This window comes from Pempheris klunzingeri, chromosome 14 (assembly GCF_042242105.1).
Source record: "Pempheris klunzingeri isolate RE-2024b chromosome 14, fPemKlu1.hap1, whole genome shotgun sequence".
Lineage (NCBI taxonomy): Eukaryota > Metazoa > Chordata > Actinopteri > Acropomatiformes > Pempheridae > Pempheris > Pempheris klunzingeri.
Genome location: NC_092025.1, coordinates 5,709,490 through 5,726,611, shown reverse-complemented (window position 1 = coordinate 5,726,611; position 17,122 = coordinate 5,709,490). Strand labels below are relative to the sequence as shown.

The 17,122-nt window shown below is 40.4% G+C and overlaps 1 protein-coding gene across 2 annotated transcripts in view; it reads left to right on the top strand.

Moving 5' to 3' along the window:
• Positions 1-364: 364 nt before the first annotated feature.
• The window catches only part of hlcs (holocarboxylase synthetase (biotin-(proprionyl-CoA-carboxylase (ATP-hydrolysing)) ligase)), a 28,236-nt gene continuing 11,478 nt past the window's right edge, over positions 365-17,122 (top strand). Inside the window, exons 1-6 of one of the 2 annotated variants that reach the window (XM_070844167.1) lie at positions 365-696; positions 1,336-1,476; positions 2,392-2,554; positions 3,357-4,390; positions 5,277-5,453; positions 13,117-13,394. In XM_070844167.1, coding sequence (XP_070700268.1) covers positions 427-696; positions 1,336-1,476; positions 2,392-2,554; positions 3,357-4,390; positions 5,277-5,453; positions 13,117-13,394 — 2,063 coding nt within the window. In that variant the 5' untranslated portion in view covers positions 365-426. Of the gene's footprint in view, positions 697-1,335; positions 1,477-2,374; positions 2,555-3,356; positions 4,391-5,276; positions 5,454-13,116; positions 13,395-17,122 lie in introns of those variants that run through there. The other variant, XM_070844169.1, reaches the window with a different exon arrangement.

The following is a 17,122-nucleotide window of genomic DNA, read 5'->3' as shown; positions in this document are numbered from 1 at the left end:
GAATGTTATTTGGTGGGAGAAGGAGCAAAAATGGCTCTTTTGATAGTAAAGGTTGCAGACCTCTGACCTAAAAGGACCTTATGGGGTTATTTGTTCGTTCGTTCGTCAATTCATTCTGCATAATCTGTTGTTCCACGCTCGAGTCCAGGTGGTGGCGGTAATGCGCCTTTATTAGCTGTTTTGCCAAACATCCATAAACTCTCAAGCAGACGAAGAAGACGACCAGGAAGCGACACTCCAGCATAGGTGGCGGTAATGCGCCTTGACTTTAGTTAGTATCTGCCATTAAATAGAAGGACAAAACGCCACAGTAGCTAGCTCTGTATTTTGCTTGAAGTTCGACCGTAATGTATCTGCTGTAACCAACGTCAATTCCCATAGCAAGAGGAACAGACACGATGGCCCCATCCGCGTACTCTGGTTGAGATGTTAATAACGCTGTGTTACGTCTACCTGTGGGTGCGCTTTCACAAGTGCTACTCGATGTTGATCCGCAGTAGTCTGTCCAGACTGAACAGCAGCAGCTTCAGCTTCAGTTTCAGTGTGTACCCCGGCTCGGCCTCAGCTTCCGCAGCAGCCACAGCATCGTCCTCTGGACGCCACACAGCCGCACGCAGGCATCCCAGCCGGGTTACATCCGAGGACACTGTCTTCCTGCAGCTGGGTGACAAGGCCGTCTATGTGACAGAACCTCAGGTTGTGTACTGGCGCTAGTGTTTAGCATGGTTGAATGACATGGTATCATATTGATACAGTCTGTGGTGAGTGGATACTGCCTTTGCCTGTCACAGGTTTCTGTGTGATATTATTGAGCTCCAGAACGACTCTTCTGAAGCAGAGCTGTCAAAGCAGCGTAGCTAAAAGGGCGCAAATGCTTCAACAGTTAAATTGCACAAGTATAGAGAAAAACATGAATGTCAAAGGCCTGTCCCAGTCAGTCTCTTTTCGTGCAGCCTGTTAAGAAAGTGGACATTAATAAATTTTAATCCTATTTGGAGTGCTTTCAAACGGTGTTTTCGGTTTTAAAAGAGAAAAGAATTGACGTTTGAAGACCAACTCATTGTTTTGTTAAATGTATTAGGACTGCTGAGCGTTACTTTGCTATAAGACTCCCCCCTCCCCTATGTATTTTTTTTTTTTTTTACAATGTATGTATTTTTACTATGTTTTGTGCTCTGTCATACTGGTGTTACTTGTTGATATCATGGTGTTGGTGTCAAGGCGGGTGTTTCCATCATTTATTGATCTGTTTGATCAATGCACTGATGATTCCTGTCACTAACTAGTCCTCAAAGTGTTTGGAGTAATTCTCAATTCTTTCTGTTCTATTCCCAGGCATGTGAAGACCTCAGCAAATGGACTGTGCTGTTGGGGTCCTCTCTGGTTAGTGGTCCACAGTTGGAGAATATTTCATTCATCATAGAAGCTACAGGACACAGAGTGGGCTGCAGTAGTCCTCACACCTCAAATAAGAAAGTAGGCACCACACACTGCGTAACTATTAATATAGTCAGAAAAAGCATTATCATTTTTCATTTATGTATTTGTTTTATATCTTCACTGTATACCTTTTTTAGATGATCTGCATCTATATCTCAGTACCTTAGCATGATAGTGCCATACTAAAGACAACAGTGAAGCACTAGTATAAATAATATCTACACGTAGCAGTCAGAATGAAACACACTGACAGCTAACTTTTAAACATTAAAAAGAGATTAGACTGCACTTTTTGGAGAAAATGAGTGAGATTGCTGCTAGTGCAAGATTTTAATGTAACTTTTATATTTACACTTTTTAAAAAAAAATTCACACCATGTCCCTTGCTCATCTGAATATCAGTAATTTTGCAGCATTTCACTACACTTTCTGTGACAGGCTTTTCTCCTTTCATCCTCACTCATATTCTCTCATTCCCCTTTCTCCTGGACTGTCCATTTTTTTCTCCACTGGGAGAATGTGGGCCTGGGTTTAATAGTAGCTCTTAAACTTTGTAAATGGTAAATGGTCTGTATTTGTATTGCGCCTTTCTAGTGATTTCAACTACTCAAAGCACTTTAGCATTACATCCTCATTCATACATCATTCATTCAGGAGGAATCTAAGTTGGAGGAGACTATTCTTTCACACACATTCACACTCTGAAGCTATGCTTCAGGAGCAAGTTGGGGTTCAGTGTCTTGCCCAAGGATATTTCGACACGCTGACTCATAGGAGCTGGGGATCCAACCAGCGACCCTCTGATTGATGGACGACCCACTCTGCCTCTGACACACAGCCGTGTATACATTTGTTTTTAGGGAAATGAGTCGCTTACTGAACTTGATGCTTTATCTGTTTGTCTGGATCAGCACAAAGCAACAGCTAACCATAGGTATGTGTTTTGTGCAGGTGCTGAAGTGGTCTGACTACTGTCTTCCTCTGGCCTGTTGCCCTGGACAGCCATTCAGAGCAGTTGCTCAGGCCAGTGTAGATAACTTCAGTCGGCTGGGGGTAGCTTTTATCGAAGATCGCCTTCAGCTGGACAATGGACTTATGCCTTCGAAGATAGTCCGTATGTTGCTTTTAGTTACATGCCATGCCTTTTATATATTCAGTATCCTTTACTCCAATAACTCAGAATAAGGTGAATTCATGTGTTAACTTGTCTCTTTCAATACATATTTCATTTAATGTGTGGCATTATGTTCTTTTCTAAAGTTAATTTATTAAAATAATCAGTTCACGAGCAATAATAAGTTGAAACAAACGTATTACTTATAAACTTATTGAATACTTATTTTAATCTTCTGTTATAATTTAGTAATTAATTTAATTTATCTTAATTATCACTTAAGCTGCAGCTTCCCTCAGGTCTACTGAGCTTTCACCTCTTTTAGTTATTTTTTGGGGTTTTACAGCTGACAGATGCCAGTTACATCAAGCTTGTTTCCAGCTGGCAGGCAGCTGTTTCTACTGAATGCTACCTGCTCAGCACCAAACACTCAGCAGACAGACGCAGTCAGCAACTAGTTGTAGTTAACATAGTAAAGCATTTAGTAGCTCGCTAGAGTCAGATATTTTTCTCAGCAGATGGTGGAAACCAAAGCAAAGACATTCAGCATAAGATCTAATGCTATCTGCTGAATGTGTAAATGGACAGCTGTTTACTAACATGTTCACATATCAGCTTTGTAAGGCACACTCCTGTGCTCCTAATTGTCCAAAAAACTCTTTTAATTCACCTATTTTTATTTACTATTACATATAGTTTGTAACAGCCTTGTTAACAGAAATACTTACATTTTTTAAATTTAAAAAATGTAAATCGCCAGATTGCACTGACATTTTTACAAATTTTTCTGACATTTTTATAGCTGTCCTCCTCCAAGAATCTGCTCTGAGCGAGCTGTTGGAGAAGCAGTGTCCACACACCCCAAAGACTGAGACGTCGCTATGGCCCTGTGGGGCCCAGACTGAAAAGAATGTTGCTGAGCCTTGTCACCTGTCAGTTGAACACCTGCACCTACACTGCCGTAAAGGCAGCTTTCTTCTTTCCCAAGAGACAAAGAAGAGGTTAGAGGAGCGACGAGGGTCAGAGCCACTCCGTAGCTCCCAAGACCTCGGACCTGTTGGTGACTCAGACGACCATTCCTTGGGGAACCATAAGCACATGGAGGGACATGGACACCACCTCCATCTTTCCAGCTGCCATGAATGTTTGGAGCTGGAGAACAGCACCATCCTCTCTGTGAAATATGCCTCAGCTGAAAACATCCCAGACCTTCCTGATGATAACTCAGTCAGGTTGGATAGTGGGGATGAGACTCTGGATGACGTTGAGCATGATGCCAAAGAGTTTTTTGGTCAAAGCGGCAGATTTGACTATAACAGCAAACCGCCAAATATTCTGGTGTACACAGGTGGTTGCCAGGAGCGTTTTCAAACAGTTCATCAGCTTTTATTAGAGTGTATAAACACGGAAAACAACACAATATATCCCCTCCTCCCACAGCAGGCTTTGAGTGATCCTTGGCTGGACAACACTAGACTTCTGGTACTGGCAGAAAAGGAAACACTGTCCCCTCAGCTTCAGACACGCTTTCTCACTTACCTGAGCCAGGGTGGTAGGGTCCTGGGGCTAGCCTCCACCCTGTGCCCTGCGGGCCTCTGTCTGGAAGTCAGGGAGAGGCAACGTGGGCAGGTCAGCAGGCTGAGCTTCACCAGGGAGGACAGCACAGAGCTGGAACTGAGCTTGTTGGCAAGCGGGAGGGTCTACATCAGGGATACTCAGGGAGGAGGGGAGGTGGAGCTCTGGGGAGAGCTGAAAGGGGATGTCCCTCATCAGAGGGATATGGTTATAGTCAGGGTAACCCATGGAGGGGATGGCGGGGAAGCTGTCCTATGTCAGGTAAGGACATATGACATTTGACAAGTGATCATTGTTGTAGTTTTACAATGCTTAACACTGTTTGAAATGTTTCAAGGTTCAGAGATGTACTTGTCTCTTATAGCTCAGTGTCCAGTTTATTGCACTGTAAAATCTAATGCAATCCAAGACCTCTCAGACATGTATTCTACCAGACAGTAATGTTCAGTTTAGATAAACACTGTCAGAGAGGTAAAGATAAACTTTAATATTATTGAGGTAGTTACAGTGGTGTTGAACAAGACAGCATTATCTTAAGGTGTTTGGAATGGTTTTCCCACCCCGTGCACAAGCACAAGGTGAAAAGAATATTGTGAACTTCACTAGTCAACATATAATTGAATTAACACCTTTTGGAAAGTTTTTACCAAAAACGGCTATTATGAGCTTAGTATAGGTTGAATATGTGGCAGTGACCTACTGGATTGTGTCGATGCACCCACTAATGTGAACAGTGGTATTTCTCATTATGTGCAGTGAAATGTGAGGACACTCACACTTTAGACTAGCAGTCACTGGAGGGATGATATTGATAGCGCTGCTGTAAAATTTGTCACAACAATCATATCATTACCACAAACCATAGGTTGAGATGTGTTGCTGCTTGTGGCTCAGGACTTCCTTTTAGTACTGCTGTGGATGGGGGCAGCAGAAAGACATATTTCAGCCTCCTAAAAAATGCCAAAAGAATCAACATTACCTATAGTAAGCTATATTTTCACTGCTGACCGCCATCTACTGCGGGTTGTACGCTAACTACAGACAAGCAATGCATACGACCCGACATTGGTAATTCCTGTTGGGACTGTCTGTTAAGTAAGTCAGTGTTTCAGAGCTGGGTAGACATGCTGTATGTTCTTGTCTGCAGGTCCACCTGGAAATTGCTCCTGATTCCCAGACTTTGATGTCAGATTTTGATGAACTGAAGGTCAGCAACACACTGCGCTATGAAGTTTTGACAGAGGTCCTCACCTCTCTGGGTCTCAGCTGTGAGCCAAACCAGACTCTTGCCCCAAGCCCAGTCCACCTGTTGGCCACCTCTCCGGTAAGACCCACCTACAGAATGGCTGGATTCATTTTGAAACCCTTTTTTCATCACCACCATGTCCAAACCAACGCAGTTTGTCCAGAGAACACATCCCAATATTCCCTGCAATATGAAGTACATACATGATTAGGAGGTGACAGTATACAGCTGTTAGGCCTATCAACGTTCAAATGCTTGGTCTGTGGTCAGATTAGCTTCTTGAGTAAAAGCATTGATCTTAACAGAAGGTGTCAGACCCTGCACAGTTTAAGGGGGAAGCGGCAATTTGACTAAATGTTTGAAAATATCAGCATATCTGCAACAGATTGACAGCAGGTCTGGCGGGCAACACTAACCTGTGAGGGCAGCAATGATAGAGACAGTTCACAGTGAGTGTGGGTATCATGTGATCTGATTTTTGGAAAACATATGCCTATTGAATGCTGTCAAATTACTAAAAAGCTTTGTATACACACACAATTTCCCTTCTGAGGGGAGGTGGTGTGTCTTCCTCAACCTCTGGTCCTCTACCAGAGGCCTGGGAGTTTAAGGGTTCTGTGCCGTATCTTAGCTGTTCCTAGGACAGAGACCCCAGATGTTGTATCTGGAATCTGCTGGAGCCGCTCTCCCAGTTTGTGGGTCACAGCCCCCAGTGCTCCCATCACCACTGGAATCACTGTTGCCTTTACTCCCCGCATATTTTTCAGCTCCTCTTTCCGCCCTTGATATTTTTCTGCTTCACTGAAAATTTTTGATTTCATTTTTTTGTCCAGATGTTACTTAGATTCAAGAGAGCACATACATCATTTTACACAGAAAAGGTCCAACGAAACATATATTTTCATTGCATCCTTACAATGCATTATCCTCATAACGAGAAGATACATCATCACGTTCAACTTGACTGACAAATGTAACACTGACCCATCAAGAGGATTACTGGTGTTGTGCACAGGTATACACCTTAACCTCAGGCTGATGGTTTACTTTGTCACTCAACAAGAAATTAATATTACTTTCCAGAAATTTCCTCTGTAAATATATGCAGAGGTGTGTAAGACAATAACAACAGTAGCATTACTTTTGCACTGTCTGTCAAGAATGGTGTGGTCGTGCATTAAGAAGATTGTGTTTTGATGTAAACCACTAGGGGGAGTCAGAGCTCCAGCTTAGAAAGCAGAAAGTAAGAACTTGGGTCATTCTTCAAAGAAACTCTGGGCACATTCTCGAACATGACCCCTCTGACTGGCTTGTATCAATGAAATTAGTTGTCATTGTTTGGTGCAGAGCCTGGGCCTCCCATAAAAGAATAGTATTAAATAAATGATAATAGCAGTAGTAGTACTAGTTGTAACAGAATCAGAATCAGAATCAGAATTACTTTAATAATCCCCGACTAATAATAATACTACTAATAAAAATATATAACATCATGCACAATCATAGTAAGGCGCTGTACTATATAATACCAATAATACTACTACTACTACTACTACTACCACCAACAATAACACATAACAACATGTACACTCTACTGTACTATATATAACTGTACTATATATATACTATATATTACTAACGGTTGTATTGGAAAATCCAGGTTTGCCAGGATAATCCTTTGCCAAGATCCATCCCCTTGGCAGGTTTGGAATGAAATAATGCTGTTGGGGGATCAGAAAACCAGTCAGTGTGTGCCTCGTGCAGTGCGACACATCTCCTTCACATATGGTTGATCAGGCTTTTGCTTCTGTCCTATGGAATGCTCAGTCATTCCTCTTTAGTGACTGAGTGAAGCTGGTGGGTATTAGCAAGAAATGGATCATATCTTGATAAACTACACCTGTGAGGTGTCAGAGATCAGAGAAGCGCTCACTGACATGTTTTTCAACAATTTTGTGCATCAAATTTGAGAGAAATAAGCTGTTATAGTGCAGTTTGGATTACTCACTGTGCATGTTTGGATTACTCACTGACCTTCCACCCTGCTGCCCCAGCCACTTTGTCCCGACAGACAGCAGGCCAATGGAAATGGTTGTAGAATTATTTCCAGATTGTTGTGTAGGCTGAGGAGGGAAAACTGAGAGCTGTGTATCTAAACATGTCTGCAGAATGGCGGAGATGCAGAGATGTACTAACACTTGGATTGCTTCCAGTTGCTTTTACTCAGACCTAAAGTTGCCATGAGTGGATCAGGTTAAGTATAAAGGTGGAGGGAAACGTCCACCCTTTAGTGGATTAGTGCGAATTGCTCTCAGCAGGTTACCTGAATAAGTAGAATTGTACAGATTCCTTCCAATTCAAGTGCCAAATATAAATAACATACTCACGTCGACTTTCAAGTCAATATGTATGTGGAGCCTATAAGACTGACAACTGCAAAATGAATTCTGTGTCATACTGAAACAATGACTCAATTAAAGGATTAGGTGACTGACAGAAACAAAAACAATTTAAGTAAAATAATTTTCTCAAGCAAACATTTTCTGATTGCAGCTTCTCACATGAGGATTTGGTGTTCTAATGGTATTGTTGGGGTGGGACAAAACAAGCAACATGAGGCTGTCACCACTGTTAGGACATGAGACCAAATGATTAAAAATAATTATACATTAACAGATAATGAAAATGTTAGCTGCAATCATATGTTGTTGTTACAGTTACATTTAATCAGTTATATTTAGTTCCTCGTCTAGGAGAAGCTGTATCAGGGTCCTTTTTTTTTTTTATTAATATTTTTGGCAAACAAATGACCACGTATCTTTGTCACATATTACAGTCTAAACTAACAAACAAGAAACACAAAAAAACTGAATCAAGCAAAGCAAGCCACAGCGTGCTAATTGCCACAGAAATGAGAACGTGACTGGACTGTATTATTGGCCAATTCCAGCTCATCACGCAGATATCTGTATCAGTATATTTCTAGTTGATAAGTAACGAGAAATGTCTATACAAAAATGTCAAAACACAAGAAATGTTTTTGAAAAAAAGTTTCAAAACAGTGTGCCATAGTTTGTCTAAGTTTTTACACCGTAAAATGTCCAACTCCAATATGAACTGCTGATCAGTCCTTTTTAGATAAATTTTCTGTACACTCATAGTATTAGAATACAGGTGATAAACAATCTGATTAGATAATATCTGAAGGTAGATGATAAGAATTACATCCACTGAGGATCATGACCTCTTACAACTGGCTATATCCATGAGTATCGTATAAAAAAAAATTAACTTCTCTCATGTTATCAGTATCTCTCCATTTAGGAAAGAAAACAGTCATGTGAATAGTTAAAAGCTGTGTGGGGTCATGGGACCCTTCACAGGACTAGACCATGCTGGAGATACTGCTGTAGTCAGTGCAGCAGCAGGACTCCTTGCTGGAGACTAAAACTTTCTCCAGCACACACTAATGTATACAGTCAGGTGGTGATCAGTGCTGCTTCCATCACCCCTCAGTGGGTGTTCCTGTTCCCTGTCATGAGGTGGAAAAGCTCTGTTTCCTGTCTGGATAAGAAGTGGGTGTTCGAGTTAAGTAGAAGCAGGACAGGAATGTATTTGCTCCTTTTTTTTTTTTTGCATTATTTGGGATCTAAAGGAGGCCGTTTTGTGTTAAAGCTTGTCTTGAGTAATGATGATATTCTCTTGAGTTATAGTTATCAAGACACATTATGTTATACCAAAAGTTGGATGAGCATTATTGTGGACAACCAGTGTTCATGTTAAATTATGTTTTGGCATATCATTGGGCTCTGTACGTAGTACCAGGCTGTGTCATCAGAAATCCACTGAGCCTCATGACCGATGATACCATTGCTATTGCCTAATTTACCTTTAAGCTGCCTTAACCTTACCTACGCAAAGAGCAGATATTTGACAGCTTGATACAGTTGCCGTGGCTGGCCTCACTGGCTTCTATGCTGTTTCACCTGAATGCCATGGTCCACTCAGTTGTCCCATTCCTATCCCTCCTTATCTAGCTAAATGGTATGTATTTGTATAGTCTAGTCATTTCGACTACTCAAAGAGCTTTTACATCCCCATTCACACATCATTCATACAGACACTAAGAAGACTTAGTCACACGTCAAAAGTCTTTCACATTCACACACTGCTTCAGGAGCAAGTTGGGGTTCAACGTCTTGCCCAAGGACACTTCGACATGCTGACTCGAACTAGTGACCTTCCAGTTGATGGACGACCCACTCTACCTCAGAGCCACAGCCGCCCTTACTGGTCTTACAGTTACTTGTTATATCAGAAAGCTTTTCACACCATTTTCTGACCTAGTGCACCTTTAAAACTCATGATCCACACACACGACTCAGCCTTATATCTGCATTGTATGTGCTCATATTAAACTAAAGGAGGCTGATCCGGCTGCCTCAATAGGGAACTTCATCTGAATGCCATAGACTAGTCACTGCCTAGCCACCAACACTTCATGAGTGGTTCCACTCACCAACAGCTACTGGTAAATCAATCAATCAATCAGTCAATCAATCTTTATTTATATAGTGCTATTTCATAACATACATTATCTCATGACACTTCATAAAAGAGCTAAACCTTGCTCTTTAATTAAGAGAGACCCAACGATTCAAGAATACAAAATTAAAGATTCACTAATCCCCACATGACAAAGAATTAGGAAACAAAAGCTCCCCTATAACAGGAAGAAACTTCAAACAGAACCCAGCTCAGAGGTAGGCAGCTTTCTGTGAGAGAGAGATCCACTTGCTCCTCCTCTTTAACAAGCTGTGGCCTCCAGAATAGAATAGAATAGATTTTTAGCTGGCATGTATGCTGGGATAACATAACCTGAAAATGAGGAGAATTATCGCATCAGTACTGATGGGAAGGAAAGTACAGTGGCAGATTAAAAATCCAATATACAGTATGAGGGTGTATGAACATGTATTGTTAACATGAATGAATTAGGCCACTGTGGTCAATGGTGCAAATAAACAAGCAGGACTATTTTATGGATATATTAGGTTTTTATTTGGAGTCAGTATACATGGGTTCCTATTGCTGTGGAAGGATAGACATTGTGAGATGCTTTGCTGTTGTCAGTTTAGCACTAGGACCTTTTGCAGGTGATTGAAACCTTCTTGAACACACAATAATGTATTCAGGTTGTGATCAGGACAGTGGGCCTCCAGCCATTAAGAAACAGTATGTGTCAAGAAGCCCTGATTATTTTAGTTGTGGACATTGTTTGATTGTGTAACTGAAGCAGTAATCATAAATGTTCATCAAATGAAATGTGCACAGTTTTATCCAGTAAGGCAGTTTTTTAAAACAAAAAAAACAAACAAACAATTACTCCTGAAAATTAACACTAACCATGAGCAAATTAAATTTGTTTAGAAACGTATGCGGGGCTTGTCAGACAAAACCAAAATCCTCATAGTATTAGTTAAATTTAAAATCTAATTAGGAAGTGGTAGTTAGAGGGAAAATTGTGGAATACAATACGGTCAATCAGTGAGGTCTATCTGGGGAGTTATGTGTGTGGCCATGGTTTCACTAGTTGTACATACAGTAAGTGGAGTTGAAACAATGCTTGTCAAGTAGTACACTTGTAGTAGTACAAAGATGTTTAACAGTAGAAATTAGTCTGTTATGATGATTAGTTTGATGAGAAATATGAATCATCTTAACTGAGTTTATGCTTCATCTATGACATGTCCGTATCATATTCTGCACAAATCATATCCTGTTATGTCTTGTAAGGCTGACGTAACGTTAATGTCAAGTCTAATTAAATGAACTTTTATTCGTGAAATTCAGGCAAAATTGCAAAAAAGAGCAGAGTGGACTCCTGCCTAATTACACCATGTCATTAATTAGCCACACAAACTGATGAACTCATTCAGCACATTTATTTCAAACTGAAAATCTATCATTACGTTACATTTTAAAGTACATTGCAACTCTTACTTTGTACAGCTAATTCTGAATATGACATGTCAATCTAAAAGCTTGCAATGAGAGACAGTGCCTGATAGAAAAAGTTAAAAACATATCAGTATTTAGATTTGTGGTTATACAAATCAACAACTAATTCAGTAGAAAATTCTTCATAGAACACACATCACTCGTTACAAAATGCAAAAAATGGGCCTTTGCTATGCACAATAATGATTGTGCATAATTGTCAACCTATCCTCAATGAACCACATTTGTTCCCCCAGCTAATGCCGTGAAAACCATCCTAACAAACTAGAAATCCAAACAAAAACATTGTGAGTAATTCCATCCAAGCAATCTGATTGGCCCATTAGACACATAGAATATGTCAAATGTGTATGAATAGGTCAAATCAGCATGTCTACACACCTAATCGCTGCTGTGCTCATCACAATACGTGGACTCATAAATGATACACTGCCATTTCCATGGCAACATTGTAACTTGTAACTACCACAACAGGAGCAAAAGCCTATAATACTGATGGATTTGAATTTGTTGTTTTATTTACATGGTGGACTTGATGATGAACTGATGAATGGTTGGAAGAGGATGAGAAGAAAAAAGAAAAACCATAATAGAAATTTTTGAAGAATATTTCGCTAACAAAGGTTATTTATTCCATTCAGTTCACAGAACTATTCTGGCGAGCACCTATAGTTTTTCTGGAACATATTCCCTTTCATCTCAGTTTCAGTCTTCCGTTCGGACAGCGACACAGAGGTGCCGTGGCTTGGCGTTAACAGCTTAAAAGTACACATGGAGTTCATGGATATAGCAGCTAAATCTGTCAATGGGAGAGAAAAAACATTTCAGCAGATATCTTAGTTACAACAGAACTGAGCTAGGAAGGCAGTTTTGTATCTATACTTGTGGCATTTATTCAGTTTAGGAAATCGCATGATCTCTGGAAAACATTTGCTCAACTAGGCTGGCCATCTCACTCAACAGGGACTAGTTATCGTCTCTGTTGCTAGGGTGTCACTATGGGTTGGCCTTGCTGGAGTGGTAAACCATGTTCCACTACATAGGAGTCTACTGACGTGACTGATCGTTTTCCAGTTATTAGTCCCATGCATTTCCATGGAAAGGGATACAACACTTGCAAAACGTTTTTATGTTTTGAGACCGAATTGCTCATCACTGTCATGCTGGTAATGAGGGTAAAGCCCACCATCCGTCCGTTGTCTCTACCGCTTGTCCTTAAGTGTCGCGGGGGGACTGGAGCCAATCCTAGCTGACACTGGGCGAGACGTAGGGTACACCCTTTACTGGATTCCAATCAATCATAGGGCTTACACATAGAGACAGACAACCATGCATGGTTCACACTCACATCTACAGGAAATTTCGAGTCACCAATTAACCTAACCTGCATGTTTTTGGACAATATGAGGAAGCCGGAGTACCTGGGTAAGCACAGGTAGAACATCCAAACTCCACAAAGGTTCAAGTTTCAAACCCACCGTGCTGCTAGTCATGTACCCATTTTGTCTCTCTCCTTCCTCTCCTACTTCTTTCTTCCACAGACTTATTCCAAGCTAAAACAAATTTTACTGCCCTCATAGTAGATGCCTAGATCTATGTATAATAAAGGCAAAGGCAATTCAAGACTGCAGTGTATCTGTAGAGAAACAGCAGCAATATCTCATATAAAAGGAAAACCTGATTGTGTTATTGTTCGTCTACTCTTCTGTCTTCTGCACAGGAGGTCAAGGCCAGCTTTCTGAAGTTGCTGCAGACACATGCAGATCAAAATGGCCATCTCAAATTATCTAAGGTCCCCCTCAGGATGGTGTCTTCTTCTGAGCTCCAGGATGGTCCCTTGCCTGAGGGCTCTCTGGCTTTGGTCACCAACTCTTCAGAGTCTCAGAGCTGGGTGCAGTTCAATATGGAGACATACAGCAAGAACCTGAAGACCAGCCTCCTGGGGCGCACCATGCTGTACGCTGAGGTTGTCTCATCTACCATGGACCTGTTAGAAGGGTAACATGTTCTTCTAAGCCTGTTTTAATGTTTGAAATATAGTACTGTGCAAAAGTTTTAGGCAGGTGTGAAGAAATGCTGTAAAGTAAGAATGCTGTCAAAAATATAAAATGTAATCGTTATTTTAATCAGTTTACAAAATGCTAAGTGAGCAAATAGAAGAAAAATCTAAATCAACTCAATGTTTGGTATGACCACTCTGCCTTCAAGCGTAATTTCTTCTAGGTATACTTGCACAGTTTTAGAAGGAACTTGGCAGGTAGGTTGTCATCTTGGAGAACTAACAAAAGATCCTCTGTGGATGTAGGCTGCGTCACATCCCTCTGTCAGATGCCTGCCTGATGGTATTGCATGATGGATAAGTATCTGCCTGTATTTCTCAGCATTGACCAAATCCCCAACTTCATTTGCAGAAATGCAGCCCCAAACCTACAAGGAACCTCCACCATGCTTCACTGTTGCCTGCAGACACTCATTATTGTATTGCTCTCCAGCCATTTGGTGAATTAACTGCCCTCTGCTACAGCCAAATATTTCAAATTTTGACTAATCAGTCCAGAGCACCTGCTGTCATTTTTCTGCACCCCAGTTCCATGTTTTCATGCATAGTTGAGTCACTTGGCATGTTTGCAATTCTTCTGGCCAGACTTCTCTAGACAGTAGATGGGTGTATCTGGATCCCTCTGGTTTCTGCTAATGAGTAGTAGTTTCTGAGCTGATGGCACTGCTGGACGTCTTCCAATTTCGAAGAGAAGTAAGCATAATGTGTCTTTCATCTGCTGCACTAAGTTTCTTTGACTGTGTCTACATTACCCGTTTGTTTGTGCTTTTTCAAAAGAGCTTGAACAGCACAACTTGAAACACCAGTCTGTTTTGAAATCTTTGCCTGGGGGAGACCTTGCTGATGCTGTATAACTACCTTGTGTCCTGTTGCTGTGCTCAGTCTTGCCATGATGACCTGTGACATGAAACGGTCTTCCACAGTCTCACCTTGGTAGCAGAGTTTGGCTTTTCCTCGCCCAGTTTTAAGTCTCCTACACAGCTGTTTCTGTTTTAACCTACATATGAAATTGATGATCATTAGCACACGTTTGGTACAATTGGTTCATCATACACCTGATGATCCTACAAAATCTTTGACTTTGTGCAAGTGCACCTAGAAGCATTGATGCTGTTTTGAAGGCAATGGGTGGTCACAACAGATATTGATTTGATTTAGATTTTTCCTCTGTTCGCAAACATCTCTCATCTCGAATTGATAACAATAATCAATTTAATTTGACATTTAAAAAAAAATAAAAATTCTTCACACCTGCTTAAGACCTTTCCACAGTACTGTATATATGTGTATCAGCCAAGTGAATGAAAAAACATTCCAGTACTGTGGGGGGAATGGAGGTTGTGGAGGTTTGGGGAGCGGGCTGGAACTAATTTAATGCCTAAGTGACCTCACTGCAGCGAAGGCAAGTTGCACCTAATAGACTTCTTTGTCTACAGCCACACATGTGAGTCGACCAGGCAGCAGGTGGGAGCAATTAAAACTGTCATAAAGTTTGAAAAATGGATTGTGGAGCAGCACTGAGCTGATTGGAACAGACAGTGTTGTCATTAAGGTTATACAAAAATTAAAGCAGGGTGGTTGAGTAGGCCATATAACCCCAAACCCACTGCTGCAGTTTGATTTCACTGCTAATGTTTGAGTTTCCAGATGTCCCCCTGGAGCAGCCTTGATTAATGTTATTATTAAGGAATGCTTGTTTTATTTCCTCAAGCATTTGTGTTAAGTATGATATTGAATATTTTCAAAGAAAATCAACCTTTTTGGTAGAACTGACAGTTTTAAACAGAGTTAGTGGAAAGCTAGAGAGAACTAATAGGGAGGAATTTGCATTGAGTTCTTGTCTGGTCCCCACTGATGGTGAGTATTACACCATGCGGCAGTAAAACATTTGTGTTCTGTGTTCCAGTGTAAATTTCACATTGACCTTAGAGACCTGCTGGTAACATAGGGCTGCAGTAGATTTCTAATGTGGGCAGGTGCCTGTCCATGCAGAGCTCCACAAGTGGTCACAAGATCCTTGAAGTGAATTCTGAATTGGAAGGAAAGCCAATGCAATGAAGATTGGTATCACATCAGTGGTGAAAGTAAAGGGAGCACATAGAAACACTTTTCCAGTAGTTTATTTTATTTACCTTTTTGGTTGGTTGGTTTGTTATGATTGCCTTTAGTAATTCCAAAGTTTCCAAAGCATGTTCAGGAAACACATATAATTTATTGATGTTGATGGCACCACAAATTCAGCTATAGCCCCTACGGCTAATGGGAAGGTGTGGTACTGCAAGGTTGCTAGTATAGTCCCCTAAAGTAGCCAGCGGAGAGAGTGAGTGGTTGATGTGTGAAAGAGTTAATGTCTCAGAGCTTTTCATCCAGCTATGGTTTATTCTTTGATTTTAGTTTATTTTGTTGTTTAAAATGTGCCCAGCATTCCAAGGCAGATTTTTAAGACTCTGCTATAGTTTATAGTATAGTATAGTTTTTTAATTGATATATTTTTTTTAAATGTGCATCCAAAAAATGACTTATTTATAACCCCACATAACGTCATATTTTCAAGTTTCTCTACTGACATGAACATGACATTTACTTTCTATGATTAAACCTGCAAAAAAAACATTTTAGTCAGTAAACCAAAAGAAGTTTGTTTGTTTTTGTTTGTTTGTTACTGTTTTGGTCTGATCCACATTTTATGAATTTGCACAATTATCTTGCAAGATATTGAAAATTAAGGACTTGAAAGTCCTTGGCGTCTTCAGAATCATGGCAACATCTTTAGTGTGTTCCATGATTTAGTGATTTTCTGGGGAAAAAGTCACTTCTTTGTTTATAACAGTGATAACTTGTGACATATACAAATAAGCTCTTTGTGTGAGTGGTAAATAGATGAGTTCATCTGCAATTCTAACTTGCAAACGCAAGTTAAATAAAGACTTAATTAAATAATCAGAGGTAAATGGTCTGTATTTGTAGAGCGCCTTTCTAGTTATTTCAACTACTCAAAGCGCTTTACATTCACCTCATTCACCCAGGAGCAAGCTGGGGTTCAGTGTCTTGCCCAAGGACACTTCGACATGTTGACCCATAGGACCTGGGGATCAAACCCCCGACCTTCTGATTGAGGGACAACCCACTCTACCACTGAGCCACAGCTGCCCGGTGTAACTACTAAGATAATATCCACAACAAAACATTATTATAAACACAAATTATAACAACAAGCAATGTATGTTAGGAAAATTGAAAACAAGATTATGTGTGTTCAATGCAAAAACCTGTAAAGCCCCTCATAGAATTGTGTTTTTGTCACCTGGTACAACGTTACACTGACTTATCCTGTCTACAATTATAGTAGCTGCCAATATAACAGGCATAGATATTGCAATCCACTTCAAGGAGAGGGGTCAGTAGAAGTACAGTATTGCAAAGATTTTTTGTTGTTCTTGTCACTGCACATGATGAATAACAGATCTTATTTAAAATTCCTGAGGATTTTAATGGAATTTGATGTCATTTTAAAGAGATGCTTATATTGTTAATCAAATAAGCAAACACATGATGTATTTTCGACGAGTCAATTGTAAGTCTTTTGAGATGAGAGGGGTCTTTTAAAACAATGACTGGGCTTTTCTCTAATATCTGGAGAACAAATAAAGTATTGAGACAGGGCCTA